At 42.5% G+C, this 24,946-nt stretch overlaps 3 protein-coding genes across 6 annotated transcripts in view; 1 reads left to right on the top strand and 2 right to left on the bottom strand.

Annotated features, from left to right (window-relative positions):
- Nucleotides 1–213: 213 nt before the first annotated feature.
- On the bottom strand, nucleotides 214–7,850 carry stau1 (staufen double-stranded RNA binding protein 1). Its single transcript, XM_084543713.1, has 15 exons — nucleotides 7,550–7,850; nucleotides 5,693–5,986; nucleotides 5,300–5,421; nucleotides 5,071–5,215; nucleotides 4,784–4,943; nucleotides 4,497–4,668; nucleotides 4,281–4,376; nucleotides 3,921–4,133; nucleotides 3,689–3,832; nucleotides 3,426–3,572; nucleotides 3,256–3,331; nucleotides 2,861–3,180; nucleotides 2,663–2,785; nucleotides 1,609–1,688; nucleotides 214–1,037 (listed from the first exon to the last, which is right to left on the bottom strand). The coding sequence occupies exons 2-15, from the start codon at nucleotides 5,883–5,885 to the stop codon at nucleotides 950–952; spliced, it is 2,079 nt and encodes a 692-aa protein (XP_084399839.1). The 5' UTR covers nucleotides 5,886–5,986; nucleotides 7,550–7,850; the 3' UTR covers nucleotides 214–949.
- On the bottom strand, nucleotides 7,850–20,014 carry pbrm1l (polybromo 1, like). Of its 4 annotated transcripts, none has more exons than XM_084543711.1 (30): nucleotides 19,244–20,014; nucleotides 18,749–18,926; nucleotides 18,536–18,633; nucleotides 18,191–18,338; nucleotides 17,882–18,037; nucleotides 17,570–17,686; nucleotides 17,406–17,474; nucleotides 17,190–17,288; nucleotides 17,027–17,112; nucleotides 16,818–16,909; nucleotides 16,526–16,742; nucleotides 16,274–16,415; nucleotides 16,095–16,174; nucleotides 15,652–15,931; nucleotides 15,460–15,565; nucleotides 14,396–15,035; nucleotides 13,670–13,890; nucleotides 13,379–13,570; nucleotides 12,798–12,955; nucleotides 12,462–12,704; nucleotides 11,906–12,051; nucleotides 11,640–11,797; nucleotides 11,004–11,187; nucleotides 10,692–10,899; nucleotides 10,365–10,563; nucleotides 10,130–10,285; nucleotides 9,210–9,338; nucleotides 8,768–8,832; nucleotides 8,435–8,648; nucleotides 7,850–8,282 (listed from the first exon to the last, which is right to left on the bottom strand). In XM_084543711.1, the coding sequence occupies exons 2-30, from the start codon at nucleotides 18,890–18,892 to the stop codon at nucleotides 8,119–8,121; spliced, it is 4,911 nt and encodes a 1,636-aa protein (XP_084399837.1). In that variant the 5' UTR covers nucleotides 18,893–18,926; nucleotides 19,244–20,014; the 3' UTR covers nucleotides 7,850–8,118. The 4 variants fall into 4 exon arrangements, with proteins under 4 accessions (XP_084399837.1, XP_084399835.1, XP_084399836.1 ...); XM_084543709.1 differs by having other exon boundaries at nucleotides 9,177–9,338; nucleotides 19,244–20,013; XM_084543710.1 differs by having other exon boundaries at nucleotides 9,177–9,338; nucleotides 13,379–13,567; nucleotides 19,244–20,013.
- Nucleotides 20,015–20,984: 970 nt separating this feature from the next.
- Nucleotides 20,985–24,946, top strand: part of camk1a (calcium/calmodulin-dependent protein kinase Ia) — a gene marked incomplete at its 3' end in the record, with an annotated part of 17,166 nt that continues 13,204 nt past the window's right edge. The window contains exons 1-2 of the mRNA XM_084543445.1: nucleotides 20,985–21,100; nucleotides 22,523–22,641. Of these exons, the coding sequence (XP_084399571.1) occupies nucleotides 22,556–22,641 (86 nt within the window). The 5' untranslated portion in view covers nucleotides 20,985–21,100; nucleotides 22,523–22,555. The remainder of the gene's footprint in view (nucleotides 21,101–22,522; nucleotides 22,642–24,946) is intronic.

Below are 24,946 nucleotides of genomic sequence, written 5' to 3'. Positions count from 1 at the left end.
TAAAAGCTAACAAAGATAATCTGTCAAATGAGAGTTACTCACTACTGACCTAGTACCAAAACAATTTAAAAACGGCTTATTTTCTGCATGGGTTGTATTTTTTCCAATATTACCATTGTGCTAGCTAAGCTGTAACTGATTACCTGTACACATACTAGAATATTAAAAGGTGTCACAGCTGGAAAAATTAAGAAAGAGACGAGACATTAGAAGTCTTTGTTTTGTGCACGTAAGCACATCAGTTTAATTACCATGAGGAGCGGAGAAAGAAGGGAGGTTGACATAAGGGAGGGAAAGGGAGTATCAATGAAACCGATGCAACGGGGACACGTCCCCCGTCGCACACAGCAACAGACAACATCACGTTACGTCACACGCTACATTGAACCACAAATTCTTCCCAGCCCTACATGGTAATGTTGATAACACTTCACTTGTGGTTGTTGATATAAAGCACTCTAGGAAAATCAACAGAGGTTCGCCAGCTGCAGCCTAGACAACAATGAGGTCCAAACTTGAACAAGATCGCTCTTTAATGAACTACCTCAGTGGGGGGATAAAACATAAAACACTTAAAAACAAGGATTAGCGGGTCTCGCCAAGAGAAAACGGGTTCTACTCAAAACAAAACAGCGTTCACAGTTAGTTATTTCAATTCTTTTTTTTTTAAACCGAGTAAACCCCCTCCCCACTCGTTGACTGGGATGCAGCTACTTTTTCTAAAGAGCAACAGAAAAATAAATAATGTGTACAATTAAACAACATCAAGAGAGAGGAGTTATGTGTCCAATCAATCTTGTTTAACTGTGGACATTTTGTAACAATGGCTATGGACAGTGGTGGTTTAGAGCCTACAGTGGCGGATGCTTCCTGTAGCCTTCTAAATCTAACTAAGAACACAGTGTCTGAGTTTTCTCTAGTGCTTTTACAGACAACCAAACATGATATTCTAAACAGTGCCATCCAAGGTCTGTGCCAATGTGCTTGAGTTAGCCTGTTTGAGGTGCAAGTCACCTTCCATTTCCTGCTTGCCACACCTGGGGAAAATAAATCACGATTAGCGTCTAATCAGCATGTGTTGTCGTCTCTACTTGTGAGACGTCATCACCGGCCGCCCAAGCGCTGTTCCAGATCAAAGCACGCATCTGACCGTTACATCGCGGATGCATCGGGACGTAAGTTTTGTGGATTTGGGACAGCCAGCTATCCCAGAAAGCATTTTGTGGGCATCATCACGTAGACTGCGATCGGAATATATTCAGTATTCAAACAGTAGTGCTGTGTCGCTATATGAAATCTAGCCTCACTACTACAGCTAAAGCCTATCTGATGCAGCAGAACCAAAAGTACCATTTTTGTTCCACACAATCTCCTTCCTTCTCTAAACTGGGCCCTCAACTTAAAACTGGTGGAATTCCCCTTTAATTTAATTACGTAAGTAACACTAAGAGTAAGAAAGTAACGGAAGTTATGGAAGTCTTTCTTGACTCGAGACACTACTTTGATTTATGTCCATTTATATCCGAACTGAGTACTTTGATTGTTGCTACAATAAGTAGGTGTGTAACGAGTAGAGAAAGCAGAAAGACAGTGTTGGACACAGCTTACCCAGAGACTGGCCCATTTCCTGTCCTTTCGTTTGACTGCTGGTCAAACTCAGAGAGCAGCTTCAATATATTCAGTGCAGCCTGTAAAGGTGAAAAACATTTTGTATTATTCAGCTAATCTGTTTCAGGTACAACTCTACTGAGTATTATTCCATTGTCTTGGTAACAGCAAATAAAAAGGACTGGATGTCCATAGTCTGTAGAAGAAGAAATAATAATAAAAAAAACATATAAACTGAGTTGGTGTGTTCCAGGTAAATCAAGCTTAAAGCCGTTTAATGCAATCATAATACACCAGTCAGCCACAACATTATGACCACCTTCCTAATATTGTGTAGGGTCTCCCTTGTGCCGCCGAAACAGTTGTGAGAATGGACATGGGCCTTCTGAGGGTGTCCCGTGGTGTCTTGCAACAGAATATTGTTAGTGGGGGGCCTTTGGGTCCTATGAGTTGAGGGGAGGGGTCTCTGTGACTCATCCCTCAGATGATCACTTTGGGATCTAGTGAATTTGGAGGCCAGGTCAACACCTTGTGCCGTTTTTCATGTTTTTTTTAGTTGTTCCTAAATCGTTTTTGTGTGTGTGCCTGTGTCAGGCTGTATCCTACTGGGGATGGCTGCTGCCCATTGCTATGGGGTGGGGGTGTCTGGTCTGATTCAGGTGGGTGGTACATGTCTAAGTAACATCCACACATGAATGCCAGGTCCAAAAGTTTCCCAGCAGAACATGGAATTGTCACAAGATGGTCAATGTTATCTACTTCTCCTGTCAGTGGTCCTAATGTTGTGGCTGATCAATGCAGATCTCAATGGGCTTTTTGGAACTTCCAGAAATTGTCAGCTTTAAACACCAAGTATCACATTAAACATAAAAAAATATTATCTTAGTCACTGAACATCAGTGCATCTTGGGTGCGTTCACACTTGTACTTTGAGTTGTGATTGGATCACCCAAAACACCATGTGTGAACAGGGCCATGTAAATCTGACGTATGCTTTGTCGCTAAGTGTTAAACCAGAGGAGGACACTTGACAGTTTTTTTTAAAAACACTCACCATATCATGACAGGATTCTACATCTTTCCCGATTCCATGACTGATGAGTGGCGGCTGGGAGGAGCAGTTTATCAGTGACACAAACTCGTTCTTATTGTTTTTGGGAAAATCCTTGTATTCCACCTGAAAGAAGATTATAACATTAATTTTTGCTGACTTTTAGTCAAGGTTTATGAAGGTGAATACACTGTTGTTTACCTGCAGGCACTGCACAGATGCAAGATAGTTGAGCTGTTCCGAGGGCCTGGTCAGAGGTCCGTGGGGCAGCTGGTTCAGGTTATTTTTGTTTTTCAGGATAGTCTCAGCAGTCATGGATGTTCCCGCATAGAGCAGCTCATTGGCAATTATGGCAGAGATTGTGGCCTTGCCTGGGTTTGGAATGGCTCGGCTGTAGTCCTTTGACTGGGATCCTTGGAGGACCCCGACTGCTTGAGCCACCTCGGGGACCATGGGCAAGATACCTGCAGGAAGCTGCTGGTGGCTCAGGTAAGGCAGGCGGAATTCCTCATCCTTTGAGCCTTTCAAGAAGAAAGTATGTTACCTCAAGTATCATTTGTTTCATTCATCAGAATATCTGAATGTACTCTACTTACTCAGTGACACCTCCTCTACTGAGCCAGGTTCAAAGAAGGTCACTTTGCGCCCATCACCAGGTTTCTTCACTGGGGTCTAAACATTGCAAAAAGACACAAGCTGTTACATAGATAAACATGACCCTGCCTGACGTATTTACAAGAACTGTTTGCTAAAGGTCTACAAGTACCTTCTCATCAGTTTTGAGGGCCGGTTTGGGGGGCTGAGGCTGAGGCACTTTGTATCCCAAGAGTTCCAGCATTTTCTCTGCTGCATTCCTCTTGGCGACCTTCTTACTAGGCCCCATTCCCTCTGCAGACTGGCCACACACTGTCACCTAGACCAGAATACACAGATGAAAGAGATGTGAAATTAACAAGCAAACACAGAGTAAACAGGGACAGATGTGGCATAAGTCTTGCTGCCAGAGTGCCTCATTTCCAGATGATTCACCTGCATGACAAACTCCCTGCGCCGTGGTAGACCTCTCTCTGTCACCATGCTGTACTCGGGCTCTTTCTCCTTCTTGGCCTGCTGGATCTGAGCCAGGCGGCTAATGGGATTCATTCCCTGGCCATATTCTGGGCTGGTCTGCAGCTGTTGGCATGACAGGGTAATCGTTACTAAGTGAAGAGTCTTTAGGTCTTTAATGATCCTCATAACTCCCGTTAAAAAGTCATACTACCTTGATGATAGATTTGGTTTTCTTTTTGATGCGTGGCAGCGTCTTTTCCACACTAGGTATATGGGGTAGCCTCTTCAACTCCCCTAGGACCTCTGCTGCTGCCAGCTTCTTTGCAATCTTTTTACTTTTTCCCTCGCCCTCTCCTGTGAACTCCCCAACTATAACACGCACTACAAAATTCTTCATATGAGGTGGGCCATCTTCTTTTAAAACCTGGAAAACAACAGTGACAACTCCAGGATTTATATATTTTAACTAAACTGGATGAAATAACAGGCTGGAACATGCACCTTGTGAACATGATAATGAACACTATTGACTTATAAAGACCTTGGAAGATATACACAAATCCATTCAAACCTCAAAGTTGACAGGTAAATTGCGTTTAAGTGCAATTTCAAACACTTGACTGATTTCTGATTTGTTCAAGTTTTCCTCCTCGGGCTCTCCATTCATCTGTCGAGAGAAGAAAACATATTAAAAAAAAAAGAGGGAAAAAAAAAGCAATAAGTCTTTCAGATTGCACAAAAGCTGCCTGAAACTATTTCATGCTGAGCGTGCATTTTAATTTCTCACCGCTGGCAATTGTTGCAGTATTGGCTCCTTTTGCAGTACTTTCATGGCCTTGGCAGCAGCGTCATGTTTGGCCAATTGCCGCGTGCGTCCCTTCCCAAAAAACTGTTGGCCTCCTATGTTGAGCTCCATGTGGTATAACATTGGTCCCACTGGTGGAAATGGGTAGTAGTACCTGAACACACAAGAATGTTATATGCAACCAGTTCTACACTGGAAAATTACTTAAATGTTAAAAATGGGATCGTTTTTTTTTTTTTTTTACAAATTTCCAGGTAAAGTTAACTCACTGTTGCATAGAGCGCTGGTATGGCCCTGGAGCACGGACATTGTAGTTGAAGTTTGGTGGTGGTCTCATGCCCGGATATGGATCGATGGGTTTATACATCGGCTTTTTACCAAGCTTCATACATAGTGCATTCAACTCCATAGTATGTGTAATGCCATCTACTACAAAAAGGCGAATGCAAACAAACCCAAGATAAATACATGTATTTGCTAACTGCTTTCTGAAAAGTGTTAACAATAATTAGAAAATGCAATGGGGCCAGTGGGAACATCCCACCTGGGGGCTTGCCTGTGTTGCGGGGAGTCCTCATAGTGGGCTTGGGGAGTGTAGTCTCAGCAAGAGCAGATGCAGCAGCTGAATGCTGGGCTTTCTTAATACTGGTCCCTTCTGCCTCCCAATGCTGATCTCCCAGTGTGAGCCTCACTGAGAAAATCTGGAAAAGATTCTCTGCCGTCAGCATAAACTTGCAACACACAGCGTAAAGGGCATTACATCACTGGCTTGTTACACTCCACACCTTTGAATGAGCTGGTCCTTGCTCGCAAAGCAGCTTGTACTCAGGTTGGATCTTGTTGAAACGGGCTAACTCATTCACCAAACACATGGGGGTCTTCTCTTTAGGGTTTGCCATGTTAGATACTGTGCCAAAACAAAAAGATCCAAAATGCTCATTATAAATAAGCAACAGGTATCATCGCAAACATCAATACAAAAGGTTGTTCCAAGCCACAAAGTCTTACATCCAGCACACGTACCATCTGCCAAAGGCATGCGAGACGTATGCAAGATAAATATTAAGTGTGGTTCTAACAAATATACAATTAGTATTGAAGATCCAAAACTTAAAAAATAACATATTAATGTAACTCAAACAAGGTAAATTATTTAACAACAAACTAATAAAACCAACCTGTGGTGGTATTGTAGGGAGTGGCTGAGCCCGCAGGGAGAGCGGAGCTCCTGATGGGCTGGCTGGCGCTCTCCGATGGTAGAGTGCCTGAGGCACAGGGGATGCTGTACCCGGGCTGTGGCTGCCCCAACTGCAGTGGGGCAGAAACAGCAGGCATGGGAGTAGCTGGACACTGAAACTGGAGCTGAGACATCCTTGTTGCTGTAGCTTGGTCAATTGTAGGTTGAAGTCACAGTAAGAAATTTACAGTGTGGAAGGGAGTGTGGCGTGAGGAGGTCTGAATGTAAGCTCTGCCTGGAGAGAAAGGAAAGAAGAGGATGTAAAGACAGAAAACTGAGATATACCAGTATCTGCATATTGAGAGAAGGACAACATTTTAGTCTTTTAGAGAGGTAAATGGAGTCCCTATCATGTTTGCTGACTTTTAGTGTGATGTATTATTATGATTAGTATGATCATGTTCACAGCCAGTACTTTTTGCAGTGAATCAACATTGCTAACAAATGAGCAACTACACTTCAGGGTAAGCAGTCGCACCTTCAAAACCAAGGTTCAATATTCAATCAGTTACATTGATAATTGGGGTATGTAAATAAATTCTGTGAACTGTTTCTGCAATTTACATGTATTGTACACTGTAAAGTATTTTGTTCTTTACAGTGTACAATCAGCATCATTGATGGCTTGTCTGAATATAGTAAAAGGACAATGCAGTATAAAATAAAACCTAGACTATACACTGTATGTACAGTTCAGTGGTCTTACTGCATCAAAATATGATGTTTATAACCAGATTTTCGTTCATCTCTGATTCCTGCACTGTCCACGTTGGTCTCAATCACAGATGCTGAGCCCTTGTGCAGAAATTGCACATGACGAGTGACAACTCCTTGTCGAGTTATCTTCATTAAGACTTTTAACCATTATTGAATTTAAAGTCACATTTATTTGACAGCACCACTGGGCAAATTAAAAATCTGGAAACTTACACATATTTGTTCCCCCACCTGACCATTACCAACATTTTGCAGTTACTGTATTATGTGTCAAAGACAGCCAGAGCAGGGGACAGACAATTTAACCAGACAGGTGGCATGAACACTACCACCAACAACACATGTGTTACCATGGCTGTCATTTAAGGATGCTGCCAATCTCAGAAATGAATAACTGTATTGTTTTCCTTCATGGTGCATAGTTGGGAGGTGTCTTTCAGTCTGGGTGGGTGTTGCTGGGCCCTTGGAGCCTTTGCAAGCTGTGAACTAAAATATGCATGCACGGATTTTAACATAAACGTCAGGCTTCTAAACGTTGCTTCACAACATTAACCAACTTGCTGATGAAATGTTAACCTACACATAGGTTCGGATTATTTATTTTTTTACATATTTACCTAGTATGCTACACAGTTAGCTGATACAAAGACGTGATCTTCAACCACTTGCAAATATTTACACAAAGGAGTTTCTCGCACATCACTGGACCTGCATGCTTCCTGATGATTTGGTAGTATAGGTGTAGCAGACAACACTGTCATAACGATATAAACTAACATGCTCTTCATGACATCAGGCCACCGGCTAGCCGAGCTTTAACCAGTTAGCTAGCTATCTAGCTTACTCGCTACAGTAGCAGGGACAGACATAACGGGTCATGCTTAACAGAAACAAAACATAACACTGTAACATTTGTACAGCCGTGAAGGCAAACTCGTAACTTATTAGCAGCGGTACCTGACACCGGTTTACTAAATGAATTAAATAAACACGCCACGTTAATTCCCAGTGAGTCTTGGAGCAGCCGGTAAAACCGCTAGCTTGCTAACCCAGACAAGTCAGCAGACAAAATAAACCTCACCTCGTCGCTCCTTGTGCTCAGTTTTTTTTTGCTACTCCATAAGATACGTTGATACAGTATCGTTTGATTTTGCCAATGGCCACTTTAAACCGTTAATGTATGTAATTTTTATATCAAAAGGCGGGCAGTGAAGAGGTGGACATTGGGAAGACAGGGCAAACACTAAAGAGAATGGCACTATCTTGATTCTCTAGCCCGGAAGTGACACACACACAAGCCGGAAGCACTTCCATAAAACAACTTTCCAAAATAAATCAAGATTCAGTGAAACGTGAAACACAAAAACAAAGACACAATCTACACAGTGTATTCATAATTTTATTTTTGGTCGTATCAATAAGCCAAAAATCACAAGTTTTGCAGAGCTATTAATTCAAATGGTGTAAAAAAAAATAAAATAATGAAATGCACACACAATTAACTATTAAGCTTATTATGTTAGCTAATAAATATAAAATTGATCATGACTCACTATAAAATATTGCTTCAACAGTCTATAATGCTTCCTAAACTCTGTAACTTAAGGACAACAGCAGTGTGTGAGTCGAGTGGTTCATATGTCCTAGAGGTTACAGATTGTGAGCCTGACAGATGTTAAGAGAGTCTCTCAGCATTAGGTCACGCAGACGCCACAGCGCGTCCGCCATGGTGGTGTGGGCTCCTTTGCTCTTCAGCCAGTGAGCTGGCAGCCGACTCTCCTGCTCTTTGGTCAGGTGAGCATCTCGTCTTTGCGCTGTTATGAAAATGAAGGGGTTTTCATTAAAGTATTTATTCTGGTAAGCTGGTAAATAAAATTCACTCATTTTCCAAATACTGAAAAACAAAAAAGGCGCTTAAGGTAATCATTGTGCATTGTGTAAAACCAAAAAAAAGACTTAACACCACCTTTCAGAGTCTGGTCCCACTTGCTGATGGTGCTGGACTCTGAATGTAAGCCCTCAATGTATTTCAGGTAGGCCTCTGAGTGGAGCACCCGCTGGGTCTTTGGTGGTGGAGCCACAAACATTGGAGTGGTGGGCTGCAAATGTGAGGGCTGGCCCAATTGGCCCTGTCCTGGATATGGTGGAGGAGCATGTTGTCCTGGGCTGTACATCCCAGGCTAAAAGCAGACAATGACAAACTTTCTGTTAGCATGCAGACTTTTTGTGTAAAGTTATACATACTATATGTACTACACTAAAACCACTATGTTTGGGCATGTCCCGGATTGGGGCTCACCTGTTGCATAAAGTTTCCTGTTGCTGGACTTCCTGCCATGCCATTCATACCGCTGCCCATCATACCTGTTAAATGACAATATTTAGCTTAAATTTTAAGTGAATAAATAAGTGTGCTAAACCAAAATCATGCTGGTTCTAATAAAATGTTAGTTTTTAACTATAAGTTGAATGTTAGTTTTCTAGTGTCAGATTTCACATGCATTACATGTTTATGTGTGAATGTGGCTTTTGTATATTTTAGGTGTGGGATGTGAGTACACTTTGAGAGAAGATGTTGAAGACCAGAGAACTCTGACTGCTCAGACTGTAGATCAGGCTGCGCAGCCTGTGGACCAGGTAAACCCCTCCAGCAGGAGAGACACGACTGGATGTGACTGAGCAGGTGTGGCAAGGACAGTGACCCTTACCCTGATGAGGCATGCCAGGGTACCCAGGCATACCTTGCTGGAGATGGTGAGGTAGCAGGTGAGGACCCCCTGCAGGGTGAGGTGGCATTGGGGCCACACTCAGCAAGCCCTCATGGGGGCCCTGCATGGGCATGTAAGGTGGGCCGTAAGCTCCCATCATGCCTTTGGGAAGAGGAGGTGAGGACAACAACATCCATGCATGAGTGACATGCAGCCTATAATAACATGCACTACTACTGCACACAATGGCCCCTTTCACACATGTACCTTATGCCATAAAGTCCTAATGGCATGTTAGATTTGTCTGTATAACTACATCTCAAATGGGAACAGAAACAGCAATATACCTGTGTAAGGTTTACGAGTGTTACAATGCTCCTGATTTCATATCATCATCAAGCTAAGTGTATGTTTTATTTTGATCAAAATCAATCATTTAGACTCTGAAAATTCAAAATGGATATCTTTTATGATACATAATTTGTATGTATCCAGTCACATGGACATGTGCTATATAAGAGACCTACTGTGTGTGAGCATGTGTGAATGACAGAAACCAACCCCCTGCACAAAATAACCAAACCTGGTGATGTTTAAGGTTCAGTGTGTGAAAGGGGCAGACAATACAAAATAGGTTTGAGAATGTTAGCAACACAAGCATGTACGTTAAATGAAATTTTAAAGAAAAAAAGGCGTTCATGGTTGAAAACAAATCATGCAGTCAATGTCATGCAATCTCAAGATATGAAGCTAGTGATAACAAAACTATAAATGAAACAATACGAAACGGCAAATAAAAGAAGCAAAAATGTAGCTTTGAAAAAAATGTAGCTCTGGGATAAATATGTTTTAGACTGTTAGAAAATTAAAGGGATTATGGTTTTTAACAGTCCAGCCTCATTTCCCTGCTGCGTTGTTGTCAAAACACTCGTGCTGTCTCTGAGAGGGGTTACCTGACACAGGTGTCATGGTCTGGTTTATCATTCCCATAGTGCTAGGCGAAGGCACCACCCCCATCAGTGCCCCTACTGGGGTACCTGCTCTAGGGGACGCTTGCTTCTGGGGCGGCCTGTCACGGTCTTGCTGGTCGACTATTTTGGCTGCACGCTCTGAAACACACAAAAAGAAAATTGTTGACTCAAGCTCACATAAAAAGGACTTTTAACTCCGTGCGGGCCCTTATCTCACCTTCATACTCCGCTTTCTTGGAAGCTTCGAGGTTCCTCCACTCTGTGCCGACCAGTCGACTCAGCTCCCCGAAGGAAAAGTCCGGGTGTCGAGCTTTGATGACGGCTCGCATTTCACTGCTGAACAGAATGTAACCGCTCATGTTGATCTTCCTCTTGGCGCCTTCCTTCTTTGACAGGCCCTTTATTTTAGGAGTGACCTTCATGAAAGAAAGACAAAGAAAAAAAACATGTCATGTGCATTTTTTAATACTCTCAGCAGCTGTTTTAAGTCTCTGGTCACAAGATGTGCAAATGTTGGGTTAAGGTCTTTGGATATGTAGGGTACCTGTGAAGGCGTGTATGGCAGAACGTCCATGTCGACTGCATGAGGGGTTTGCATCTGAGGCAAAGACGGTGTCTCTGGAGCCTCCTCCTCGTCATCCATGTCCTCCATATCATCATCTGCATCCTCCATATCAGCCAGTTTAAGCTCAAGCTCATCAATCTTCTTATCCAAAAACGGTGATGCTTCCTTCTGTGGCACTATCAATTTCCTGTTAACAATAGCAGAGAAATAAATAAATAAATAAATAATACAAACCAGAGAAAGAAATTGTTCCGTTCGGAATCAAAAGAGTGCTCTATTTCACTGACAAACCTGAAATAGTAGATCTCATCCTCCACCACTTTGGAGGAGTATGAGAAGCGTTTCAGGCCCTTGAACTTTTTCATCTGCTTCTCACTCTCAATGTAGCGACTCTCGCACAGCAGGACGTCGTCCTCTGAAAACTCTGTAGGTCTGCATGACAGGTAGTCCTTAAATGAGGACACCGTGCATTTTCCTGGAAAAGGAGACAGGCAGAATAAAACTCGTAAAGACTTATGAACAACTTGTTTTGGAATCCACAGCCGTATGAAAGAGGCCGGGAAGTTGCTGGTCTCAGTCGAGGAAAAGCCTGGTAGATACACAACACATAACATAACACACTATAAAATGTTAAATTACGTCTTCATTTTTGTTAAGGTAGATTGAGTTATTGTTAGGGATGCACCGAAATGAAAATTCTTGGCCGAAACCAAAAAACCGAAAATGCACTTTTGGGCCATTTTCGGCCGAAAAGTTTCGGTGGCCGAATATTCGGTGCATCCCTAGTTATTGTCATTATGTTAAGCATGTCAGAGAATAATATCAAACTTCTTAGCTCAGTCTCATTATGTTGAAATAGTCCTTCCAATGCAGTACATGAAGAGTGCACTAGATGTGTGAACAGAAGCTCTGTTGTCAAAGCAATACCTATGACACAGGTCAAGGGCAGAGTCTCCTCCAGGTGACTCAGAAACACTTCTCTCTTGTAAAACATCTTCGTGGGCTCGTGCTCAGTTTCTTCAGGATGAATGAAGATGGGTCCGAATAAGAAAGCTGTTCCATTCTGCACCCACAGCTTTTCCATCCTGCAAAACCCAGTCAAGCGAGCAGTGTTACCAGTAACTCCCGTGACATGTACACCTCTCAGTGAGGGTGCCTTCTTTCATTAGGTAGCAAAATATACGTTCACCAACCTGGCAACCCGTGGTTTTGACAGACCATGTGACTGGATGTAAACACAGTCTCCCACTTTAAACCACATGTTGTTGTAGCGCAACTGTTCATAGTGCTGACAGCCGGGCTCAGCTCCGCTCATCTCCATCGGGACATCTTCTTTCTCCTAAATACATCAGCGCAGCACACACAGAGGACTCAGCTGTTTACTTGTATTGTGATAAACAAAGTTTTGTTCTTGGAAATAAATACTCATCTTCCACCCGGCTTCTTGTTAAGACATGCACGGCACCCATCTACGAGTTAATTAATCCCTGTAGTCGAGGCCAAGTGACAGTGTTTGTGCTGGGCAACAATACACTCCAGGATTTTACATTTATCCCTGGACTCCAAAGTTTTCCTTTATATTGAACTTAACCAAAAGATTAGTGTCCTGATTTTACAGCACAAGCAACTCAAAAAAATGTGCCTAATCACACTAAAACTATTCAAAATCTACATGAAATCTACATTTTCACCATAGATTGTACTATGAAGTGCAGTATTCAAACCCTAGAAAACACGGTGCCGCCTTACCTTCTCCACAAAACTGCCACTCTCCGTGTATGACATTGCCAGTTTCTCCTGGTCGGGCTTGGCAAACATGGAAGCTACACGGACAACAGCCAGAGGCACCTCCCGAGGGACTAATTTCACAGAGCTCTCGGGCATGGCCCATATCTTGATCTTCTTGAAGGACTTATTTCTGGCAGCGTAGCGGGACTCGCACACGTAGACATCCTCGGCTCTGTAGCCCTCGGGCTGCATTTTGAAATAATCCTAAAACAGGAACCAGAGGCATGATTAGGTTTGCGTGTTACATTAAACTAAACTGTTTTCTATATGTGGTTCACCTATTCCAGAGGGACTCACCTTCACGCACATGACCACACATTTGCCCAGCACTTTACTGATGGACACTTTGTTGTAGTAGTCGCTCTTGAAGACCTCTTTCTCCAGAAACTTGCGTGTGGCCAAGTGAAAGGTTTCGCTTGGTCTGTAGAACCAGCAGCCATACAGCCACTTCTCACCTTCACACACATAGACAAGCTCATGTTAGCAAAATGGGTATTTTAATATTCACTAAATGTAAAAAAAAAAAAACAAGATTTCTATGGATGCGTTTGCAAAAATCACAAGGAATATCTCTTGACTGCACGTAGCATTTCGGCACTAAGAGCTTTGTCAGTGACAGTTGCAATACCTGGACAACACCTCCCGTGTCATTTGCAATTTGCACATGTTGTGTTGTGTTCTCGCTGTTACTCTGTCTTTTAATTGCCCATCAGGGACAAAGAAAGTGTTTTGAATTGAATTGAAATACAATAAAATTGAAATCTTTCCTTTTGGTTGCTGATGATTTGGAAGCACAACACTGGCTGTTTATGAAATACAGCATGTATATAATTATTTGAATAGATTTCTAAAATAATAATAATAAAAAGGATTCTTACCAGAATCATCCTCCCAGAGACGTTCAATGCAGACAATGTGAGGCTTTAGCTTTGCTTCTGAAGGCTCAACGTAGACGAAGTCTCCCACGTGGTAGGTCGAGTTTTCAAAGCTACAGTCCTGACTGTACACGCGCTCAGACTCCGACTCCGACTGCCACTCCTCTCCCGGCAGGTCCTCGGCTTTCTCGCCTTCTTAACATGAGAAATGAATAATGATTTCAAATGAATAACATGTTAACATATGTAATATTCTCCACACCTGTGCATTATACCAAACGTTCACACACACACCTTTGTTTTTATCCTCCTCTTCCTCCTTCTTTTGCTTGTCTTCCTCAATCTCTTTGGGAATTTTCTCCCTCTTCTCCTGATCTACGTCGCTGTGCAGGTGTTTGAACGTGTAGTTGACCGCAGTGGACAGCAGGATCTCTCCGTTCTTGCATAGCTCATCCCTGATCTTGATGAAAAACTGTTGCAGCTCCACCGAGTCCTCAAATATCTCAGAGTCTGTCCTGCAAAGCCAAAAAAAAAAAAAAAAACATTATGGAAAACACTGGCCCACATCAGTTTCACACAGTGTCGCAAATTAACCGTTTTTAAGATGTGAATATATAGCCTATTTTTATGTATATAGATACCAACACTTCCCTGCAAAGGTACAAAAATGAAACTTTCCTTTTTTGATATTTACAAAAGAAAAGCATGATGATTTACAGGCAGCGTTTCAAGGTTGAACTCTCTTACCACTAAGCGACAGAATAGTTTTCTACCACTCAGCTGCAGCCTTACTCCTATCCTTCAGTGGGCAGCTGAAGACAGCTAATAAATGCAGTGCTTTGGTCATTGTTTCTGCATCTGTTTCAGTTGAAGCTCTACTGGTGTAAACAAAACAGATGCTGGCAAATATTTGCTGTTTCTGTGGTTTTGTGAAGCAGATTCTTCATTTTTATGTATAAAGTCAGAAACTATTCCACAGAGTAACTACTCCGACAGCTTTATCAGAATAGGTTGTCGTACCTGTTTAGCCTCCTTGCCTTCTCGAGCACTTCGAACATGTGTTCCTGGAAAATGTCCAGCCTCCTGTAGCGGCCGCGCTCCACATTCATCCTGATGACATCAAAGTTAAGTGGTGGCTTTTCAGGGGAAGCTGGATCCACCGCAGGAATCTCAGCCAGTGAGTCACTGTAGCATCGGCCCTCTTCGTCCTGGTGGCCCATCACGGACACAAACAGGTTCCTGATCAGCTCTCGCACCAGTGACCCCACAGCAGGAGGCCCAGAGTCCTCCCCTCCCTCTTGCTGCTTGCGTGTCTCCAGCAGCACTCGGTGCAACACTAGAGCATCCCGATAGATCAGAGACTCGGGCTCATTGTAAATGCAGGCATTGTTGAACATGAGAGCGAAATCCTCCGCCAGAGCTTCGACATCTTGGTAACGACCTGCCGCCATGTGGCTCCGCAGGCGCTCCATATCGATGGGTCTCTTGATTGTAGCATAGTAGTCGGGCAACTCGGCACGAGAGGGCAGGCGGAGGAAGATTGTACTTAGACGGCGACCTCGGCGGTCGGTGAAGTTTCGAACAGCATCGTAGAGCTCATTCAGCCTCTGCTGAAGAGGGGTGAGGTATTTGGACTTCTTTGGAGACACACCACTCTTTCCTGTATATAAAAAATAGAATTTAAGTTCTTAATAATCTATGAGCTAGCCATTATTTTTAAATGACGAGTTTGGACTGATGCAAGGAAAACCCATGGGCCATAACACAAGGATTTGGAAATACCGCCAGCAAATACATTGTTCATGTCTAAAAAGTCAGGGTATATAAAATCAAATGAATCTATCAAAATAAATATGCCAAAGCTGACCAACCAGGACATTATGTATAGTTATGATCCAATCAAATACTAACTTACATGCAAATACAAATCAACTTCATAGATTGGTTGGTTTACCAAAGAAATATGCAAACATAAACTATGCTATGATGGGCTCTGTAAGTCCACAGACTGCATGACAGGAAAAATCTGTAACGCTGCAATACATTAAAAGAAACGTGCAATGCACTGATAGGATCACACTTACTGAGTTTCAGTTTGGGAGATCCCACATCCTCCTCTTCAGGTGTTGGACCTAACTCTTTGCGCTTATCTTTCAGTATCTTCTCCAAAATGTCAGCATCATTATATACCTACGTATACCGAAAAGTGGGATGTCAGAAGAAACAAATTATATTTAAGTAGTTTATCTAATCCTTGACATATTCACACTACCAACCTGAGATCCCTCCTCGTTGTAATGCCGGGCGTTACGGAACATCAGCTTCATGTCATCCATCAGAGCTTCTTCCGTGACATAGCGTTCGTTGCGGATGTTGTGCTCAATGGTTTTCATGTCCATCGGTTCGAGGATGACAGTGTAGTAGTCAGGGTAGTCCTTCTTGGACGGTTTAACCATGAAAAGATCGCAGAGACGTCGACCGGTGCCTGCCTCCCTGGCCTCAGTCACCGCAGCGTACAAGGCTTTCATTCGGTTCTTTTTGACATTTTTCTTGTGGCTTCACAGAAACAAAACGCAGGATAAGAATTAGCCCGGATGACAACACAGAGACACTGACTGAAAGAACATTAAAAATGTATTCCTTTGTGCTGTCAGTCGGCATACAACAAATGATTCATTGTCAAAAACAATAATAGCAATAAATATAGAAGAAGGAATACCTTTTCCTCTTGATGCTCCCTGCAGACAGAATGCTGTCTCCGTCTTCTTCATCTCGTCTTAGAAGCTCCCCCTTCTTTGCCTATGGAGACAACAGACAGATGTTTGTTTCCAATAATATGTTTCCCTTGAAACAGCTGTGTAGCAGAAACCTGACACAGATTAATTCACTAGTCATTACCTGCATAATCTGCTGGAGCCTTAAGGCCCGTTTGTAAATGCTTGAGTTAGGCATGTTGTAGCGCTTTGCATTCTCAAACATCAGATTGAGGTCAGCATCTATCTGATCCACGCTTTCATACTCGCCATTCTTCATCTTTGCCCTATAAAAATAAAAAAAAGTTTTAACATTTGTACCTTTTCTGGAATTGGTTAGAATATTTGACTCTCTAAAATTGACCTGAGAACAAAACAAAGTGACAGTCGTCCTGACCTGATTTGCTGCAGGGAGATGGGATGTTTTATCTGCTGATAATAGTCGGGATATTCCCTGCGAGAAGGCAGTTGCTGAAAGGGTTCAGAGAAGAGTTGGCCCTGATTATTCCTGGCACCCCTCACAGCTTCATACAGTTGGAAGATAGGGTTGCTCATCTCCATGCTCGAACTCTGGCTCTCAGCCTCCGACTCTCCCTCATCGTAGCACACAGAGCCTGCAAACACATACATTGTAACCCGTTTTCCAACAACAGATTTATGTCCCTGCTACCCGAATTGCTAAAACTTACCCGAGAGCACAGGGTCGTCTTCGCTCTCTGAGCCATACTGAAGAGCTACGCTCACACCAGAAAGTTGATCCCCCTGGCCAGACCTGCGATTTCTGAACAGCATTTGACACAAGGATACGTCAAGTACATTTTAAGAAGCATCTCGTCTGGTAATAATTTCATTTTCACAAAGAGAATACACTTAAAACCATGCAATTTCAGTTTAATACCTGATGCGAAGACTTGATTTAGTGGGTTCCGCGTGTTCAAGCTCAGTCTTCCGCTGGATGAAGACTTTCTTAATGGTGTTAGCATCCTACAAAATAAGATTATGATTGTCAGTATTTGGGTAGTTTCATCTTACACGGAACAAAATCAAGAAAATGAATTTACCTTAAAAACCTGAGATCCTGGTTCATTATATGTTTTGGCATTTTTGGCCATAAGGTCTATGTCCTTGGCCATGGCATTGACTGTTTTATAAAATCCCATCTGTGCAAATAAAATAAAATGGTGCTGGTTAGAATAAAACACCATGCAGTTCATCAGTCACGAAACATTTTAAACTGATGTACATCGCAGCAGTCAGTCAGGAAGTGAATGGACTACCTGTATTCTTTGAGCGATCATTCTCAGATTGATTGGCTCCTTTATAACGGCATAGTAGTCTGGATAATGCTAGGAAAGAGATTCATAGTCGTGAAATGCAGAACAGGGCTTCTGAGGGAAGTATAAATGATACACGTATGAATGAAGGGTTTTGTTAGACTTACCACTTTGGAGGGCAGTTTCTGGAAGAGTTCACTGATCACACGCCCTGAAGGATCAGTGTATGACACTATAGCCTCCAAGAGTTGCTCGAGCACTTCTTTCAAACTGCCAGCGGAGGTCTAAAAGGTAAATGTACATAAATTAAAACCAATTTTCCTTCAAAAACATATTAATCCACATGATACAAAACGCCTCTAATTTAGAACACACGTTTAATTCAGTAAAACAAAACAATTTTTGTGCGTTGAGATAATAAGGGACAACTATAAATGCGAGGCAACTCAGCAAAGCATGTAATAAAGACAAAAACTGACCTCATCTTCAGTTGGTAGTCCTGAATTATCCATCATGTCATCACCATCTCCATCTTCATCATCATCATCTCCATCTCCAGGCTGCACAAACTCGTTCCTTGTTTGCAGATATACCTCCCAGAGCTTGCACGCAGCTTGATACTCCTCACTGTCACTCTGGAAAAAAAGCATTGACACTTCATGAAGCAATGATAGTACTGGTTGTGAAAATAAATAAATAAATAGAAGTACTAAGTAAACTAAATATTTAAATCATTTCAAACACACACAGCACGCAGTAGGAATAAAGAAGCACTGATTCCATTCTACCTTGTAAAATGACCTGGCATTCCTGAACATGAGCTGAAAATCTGCAGTAAGCTGCTCCACATCAGTATAATCCTCTGACTTCAGTTTGTATTGGATTTTTGTCATATCAATCGGCTGGGACACCACTTCATAATAATCAGGCTGATTCCTGCAAAAGAGAGAGAAGAGTACGAGGGAGATAAAGCATCAGCGTGAGTTTGAATATTATTCTGTGTATTAATAATCCCACATATTTGTCAGATTGTCAGATCTCAGTAATAATAAATGTTGAAATGTACTGCACACAATGGCTGGTGTCATTTAACTGCAGAACTTAAACATGATTTGGAGTTCTTGTTACAATACCTCCTCTTTGGTACCCTGAGGAAAACTTCACAAAGTTGCCTCCCTTGATCGTCCTTGTAGTCCCTGACAGCATTGAACAGCTCATGACATACAGCGACCTGGAGGAGAAAAATAAATAAAGATCAGCTGTTTCAAATGCACACTTCAAGTAAGGTGGGGGGTCGTTACCACTCATGCACGCATTGCTGTAAATCATCTAATAAAATGACGTACCATATCTACTGGAGGAACATTGGATATCCTTCTTCGTTTCCTGCCACTTCCAGGAGTAGAAGAGGAGGTATCATCGAGGTCTCCTCCTCCGCTGATACTGCTTGAGGGAGAAGTGGCTCGTCTCCTCTTGGAGCTCGATGACATCGCTGGCCGATTTAACAACAAGCTAGCCCGCTAGCTGCGAAAACAAAAAAAAAAAAAATGATATTTAAGTTGAAGTAGACTTCGACCGTGTTAGTTTAATTCAAAGGGATTGCCCGTTGTTTACGTCGCCCATTTATAACGAGGATGAAATAAGAACAAGTAGTCGATTAGCATTAGCAGCGCTTGGATGTATGAAACAAAGCAAACAGTAAAGCTGTTGTTAGCATGCTATCCTCGTTGGCGTACCGCTGTTCAAACTACACAAGCAGGTTAAACATTCTGAATCTGCTGGAAAAACATGCGTCCCGAGAGAAGTGTGCAAACAAACTGACTTTTAGAAACCAATCTTACCCAAATCTCAGCAAAGTTTGCCGTAATTCCCTGAGCAAAAATGTGTAACGGCTAACTGGCTAGCTAGTGTTGTTTGAAAACTCCAGACCGGAAGTTAAGATTGTATCGCGTCTGCGGGGTAGAGAGAAAAGAGCGCCGCCTGGGGAAGTGTTGACCCCTACAGGTCAGGAGTGGTAATGCACCCGCTAATATGTGCCAGCTATTGACAGAAGATGCGCACTAGACAATACACGTATTTTAATTATTAATATCAAAACACCTAAGAATAAGCCAAAGTGCCAAAACACACAACATAAACCCAGTGTTTAGCATTTTTTTTTAAAAAAGCGTTGCACTCCCCAGTTATTAGTCGTGCTTTTAATGGACTAATACCGTCACTGTGTCTTTCTTTTTAAGTGTGTCTTTATTTCACACATACGTGGTTAGTTGACATTTGAAGTGTCAGTAGTGTGTGCAGTTCATGAAACAGACGTTTCCTGTTAAAAAGATGGGGTGTCAAAGTAAAAAAAAAAAAAGAAGAAGAAGAAAGGTGTTTATTTGCATTGAACTTTGTCAACAACAAAATTCTCATGAATGCTGAGCACAATCAAAGTCTGAATCAGTGTTCAGTGCTTATGGTTTGCAACAGGGCTGCAATTTCCCCAAAAAAATATTTTGTTACAGAACCCAAAACTTAGCGTGTCATTTGTACAAATGTGGCAATTCTGTGTGGTCTCCTTAGCCGTTTAAATGAGGCTAAAAGAGAGCCTGTAGACACTGTGAATCTAAATATATGTGTATAAGTATACCATAAATGGGAGTTTATGTTTGCATTCATATTATATTAGCAAGTATGCCTACACCTGTTCATTACTATGATAAAATTATAGTTGGGAAGCGACATGGGGAGTTTTTGGAAGGATGGAAAGAAATAATCTGTTGTTTGCAACAGGATGTACAGTTCTTATTTAAAAAATGGAAAGTACATCTGTCATTTCTTGTTATGTGCAGTATGTGGACAACATTGGTCCTTATGGGAGAGGCAGATAAAGTATTGCAGGACAAATGCACCAAAGGTGACTGATAAATGAGACTGTCAGAGAGATGGAGAATAGGCCTCAATTTCCTGGCATCCTAGAGCCTGTAGGTGTTTTTTTGTACATTGCCATCTGTCCACATCCCTTGGCTTATAGTTGTCTTTTGTCTGATTACATCTTACAGGCCGACATGTGACAGCCGGTGCCAGAGTGGGCTTTGGAAAGTGTGGGAGTATGTGGAGCTGTGAGAGAATAAGGAAGGAAGCAGGGCGTTGCCTTAAGATCAGTGGAAAAGGAGCGCTTTAATGCCCTGAAAGTTATATTAGGCCTACTCCATAGAAAAAAAAACAAAAAAACACAAATCCTCTGTCATTCAAAGGGGCATGTTTTCAGTAAGACTTCCACTGTATGCACGCTTCTTGCACGCACTGCTCTTTGATCAATTATTCACACTGACACGTTATGCCAGCTCTGAAAAAGCCCCCCTAAATTGTCTGCATAACCTGCACACTCTGCTAAAGCATGCGCCCCAGCCCCTCTCTCTGCTGCAAGGAGCTATTTCGGAGCATAACAAGCAGATGTACAGATAAATAAATAAATAAATAAATAAAGCCCTTCACATGTAACAGACGGTGGCTCGACTGGCATGAGGTGAGTGGCAGATCACGCTGTTCAGAGAAGAACAGTGAGTGATTTTTATGGTGCACTACGTCCACAGACGTCTGGTTTTCTTGACGTCAGGAGCAAGTCTGAGCGGACCCAGCGCTGCGCACAAGCACAGCAACCACATCGCTCTCCCAGAGGGAAGGAGAACACATCACAGCTACAGATCGCCATTCAGGTATGTTCTGTTCCTCCACTTCTATGTTTATTTGAACGCACGACCAACCCCGTGGTTCTCTTTTGGCTACTGGACCAAGTGGCTTTGGCGCGCTTCCATGTCCGCAGCCTCCCGATTTAACCTAAAGATGCTGCCTTCATTTGACTGCCATACCCTTGAGCGCTGCAGTATAATGCTTTTGCACACCCACACCGCCTGTTATTTATGCAGCCTATATACTTGCATGATCGCCACCGCGCACACATGCACACTAAAAGACCGACTCCGCAGACATATTGCACCGGCAAAACGTTTTCATTTCCATTCAAACTCCCTGCTTCCTTGTCATTCACGCCCTGCAGCCTTAACGCAGAGCAGGTCACTCAGACGAAATAGAGTTTCCACTTGACAGGATCTTTTAGTAAGTGTAGATTTCTTCAGAGCAACCTATTTGTTTGAAGCCACGTTTGTTAAATATAGCACAGGCAGGTTCCCCAGCTGGTTGTCTTGCCCCTACTGACCATGCGTTTGTTTTTGCGACTGTATGTATGGTTCCTTTTTTTGGCACAGTGTCTCTGCCACTGCACTGTTTGCCCTACTTTAAAGCTGTCAGTGTTCGCTATTTATTGTTGTCAGAAGATGAAGAAGAAGTCTGTTGTGTGGTGTGGCTTTTTTTTTTTTTTTTTATGTTGGGGTTGCACATCTTCTTATCGTTCTCTAAGCTCATTTGGTCTATTTCCTGTTAATGTTTCTGTGCTCCATTTTGTCAATGCAGCCTTTAAAAGTTGCGTCTGCAATCGGATTCCGTTTGATGAAACAATTACCAATTCAAGAGCAAATATTGCAAAGCTAGATTGCATGCAGCCTTGGTGTTTTAATTTATTTGATCTTCTTGTCACCGTGCATCAAGGAAGACACAGATTCTTCTGAGTTGCTGTCTTGTCATTCGTTGCAGTTCAACTTGCTTTTAAAAGTGCAAGCAAGAGCAGCAATAATTACTTAATCAGGAAAATCAATGGTTCCTTTAATGGGGGCAAGGTTTTAGGCAGCAGGCACAGCAGTCAGCCAATCTATTAAAAAAAAAATGCTTGGGCTGAATACTTTTTGCATTTTAAACACCCTTAATTACGCACAGCAACCATGGCAGGAAAGCAAAGATTGTGGCATAATGTTTTCGTAAAATATTTATTTCAACATCATTCATTTTTATCACCATATTGTGCCATTGTGTTTGTAAAGAGATAACACAAGGAAGTGGTTAAAAAGTCTTCATATACAATACACATATCTGTTGCCTTAAAAACAATAAAACCACTGAAGTCTCCGTTCTAATCAGGGATGCCATCACTGATTACATTTTAGATTCGTTTGATTACGCGAGGCTGGTCGCAAACCTCTTCGTGCATACTCTTGAGTGATGTTCTTGTTTCCCCCCCCCCATAGCTGTAGTGTGGCGATTCCAACCAGTCTTGTAGGATGCCTCTTGGAGAGGAAGGAAATGGATGGAAAAAGAAGACATCAGACATCAAAGAGCATTATGACTTCAAAGAAGTCCTGGGAACGTAAGTAGCACTGATAGTTTAATCAGAGGACTGTAAGGCCAATGACCAAATGCAACGGTGCATGCCCAGACTCTTCAGGACCTTCTCAGTGCCACAGTTTTACTGTGTGTCAGGTGGCATGTTGAGTAAACGGGATATATGTTTCAGGAAAGACGCAATGTTCCTTAAATTTTAGTGCCTTTTGTCTACATAGCACATGTTCTTATACTTAGACTTAGATTAGTTCTTAGTTCTGCTTGAGTCTCAGCAGTGGGCGGCTGGAAGAAAGTCAAATCTGTATGTTTTTTGTGTAATGTGAATTATCATGCTCTTTATAGTTGCGGAATCTTCATTATACGATATGTTTTAACCAATTTAGCACAAAAAAAAAATAGTCATGCTAATAGTGACAGGTGTCTGGAGCGTGCACTTACAGGGAGGCTGTTGTCCGCTGTACAGTAATTGACGGGAACTTGCAGGTAACAGTTGAAGAAACAGAGAGGGGTTTCATGCCAGCTATCCAGGCTGTCAGGGCAGCAGAATTTTAAGGCCGGACTCTGGAGATTTTGACTCAGACTTCTTGTCCTGCTCTTGCCCTCTTGTTCTGTCGGATGCTGACTCAGCAATTTGCACACACACGCACGCAAACGCAGTGACACACGCGCAACTTTATTGCAGCCTTGGCTGTTGCAGGCCCAGAGCTTAAAAAGACATCGTTTCTGGAGGTGCCGTCGTGTTTATTGTTTGCAGACACGTGCGTGGCTAATTCTTCCTTTACTTTGTGTGAACAAAATAAAAAAATAAATCACCATTCACCACTTCACCTTCAGTAAACTGCTGGTCCAAACCAATGCTTCCAGGTGCTTGGTTCTGGTATGACAAAGTTGAAAATATTTAGGCCGCCCCCAGTCTGATTTAGTGTTCCAGTTTTGGCGACTGGGCATTCAGTTTCGATAGAAAAGACGCTAATTTCATCTTCATTAAACTAAATTCAATTTAAATATAGAGATCACGACGTGAAAGCTGTCTCTCTCCAGCCTCTTTATATGCAGGCTCTGATCATGTGATAGATGACACGGGGGATGTAAACAACATTTTGCGCGAACTCTTAACTCGGGTGAATTCGAGAGAAAAGTTTGGCGGCAGCGAAGCTGTTGAAGCTCGAGTTCAATCCACCCATGCAAAGTCTGGCGGTGAATTTTCTTCCCGCTGCCTTCCCGCTGACCCTGATTACATTTGGTTATCGCTGCAAAGTCCAGAATTTGAACCACATTTTTAAATCTTCACTCTGTAATAAACTGCAAAATTAATCTTCAGCCGGCGGGGTAAAAGGTTGCCCCGCAGTCAGTAATGACTCGTACAGATCTGTGACTTTATTCTCCCAGGCGGACAGGATTGAGCCCAGATGGTAAGGGGTCACCTCTCCACCCCTCCCCCCTCCCCCCCAAACGGAGTACAAGCGACCTATGGCACGTCCACCTGTGATGACACGAGTGTGCCATATGTAGTGTGGTTGTTTTTCTTTCTTCTTGGAATCACACCTGCTTCCCCAGAGAGGCAGCACAGAATCAGACATTAAGGACTGCACGGCTCTGGTCCGCATCCAAAAAAGTGAAAAAGCGGTGGGCAGATGAAGATGTCTAGTTATCTAGAAAGCTGTGAGAGGAAAGCAAATAAGACTCCATGTGTCTGTTTGACTAACAAACGGTATATATATGAGAATTCACGGCTGCTGCTAAATGCTGATAATGTCTGCTAAGGTTCCACTGAGACTTTACATGAACTTCAAACAGTGATCATGTTTTAAAGTGTGATATTAAAGGTTATATAACAAGGACTGGGTGAGGGAATTTGCCAGGATAGTGCGTTCCCTTATTTCAGTAAAAAATAAAGGAGGGAAAAGCTGTAGTAATGTTCCTTCCCTGCTGTCACAGTAGCCGGACCTGGCAGAGGGCAGAATTAATGTGTTGACGGAAAGCTCCTTATGCTCGCAGAAAAGATTACAGAGGAGCTTTATCCAGGAATTCAGTGTGTGAAGTTAATTGATTTATGTTGAAATATTATATTCGGATCCGGCTAATCCTCGCAGTTCTACCTCTGTTTGGGGTCCACTTGAGGACAATCCGTCCTCACAGTTTGCAGATGAAAAAGAAAATCCCCCCCGCTCCACAGTTTTGATGTCGGCATCGCTTTAGAGACAGCTTCCTACTTTTAGTTCGTACTCTTGTGAGCACTTTTCTCCCTTAACAATGTGATATATCTGGGATGAAATGAATGAAGAGGCTCTGCGTAGAGTTGTGACGCTGTTTCTGACGGCTACGGGATG

The sequence above is a fragment of the Chelon labrosus genome, assembly GCF_963514085.1.
Source record: "Chelon labrosus genome assembly, chromosome: 4".
Classification (NCBI taxonomy): Eukaryota; Metazoa; Chordata; class Actinopteri; order Mugiliformes; family Mugilidae; genus Chelon; species Chelon labrosus.
Note: the sequence above shows the minus strand (reverse complement) of the source record. Positions and strands in the feature narration are given on the sequence as shown.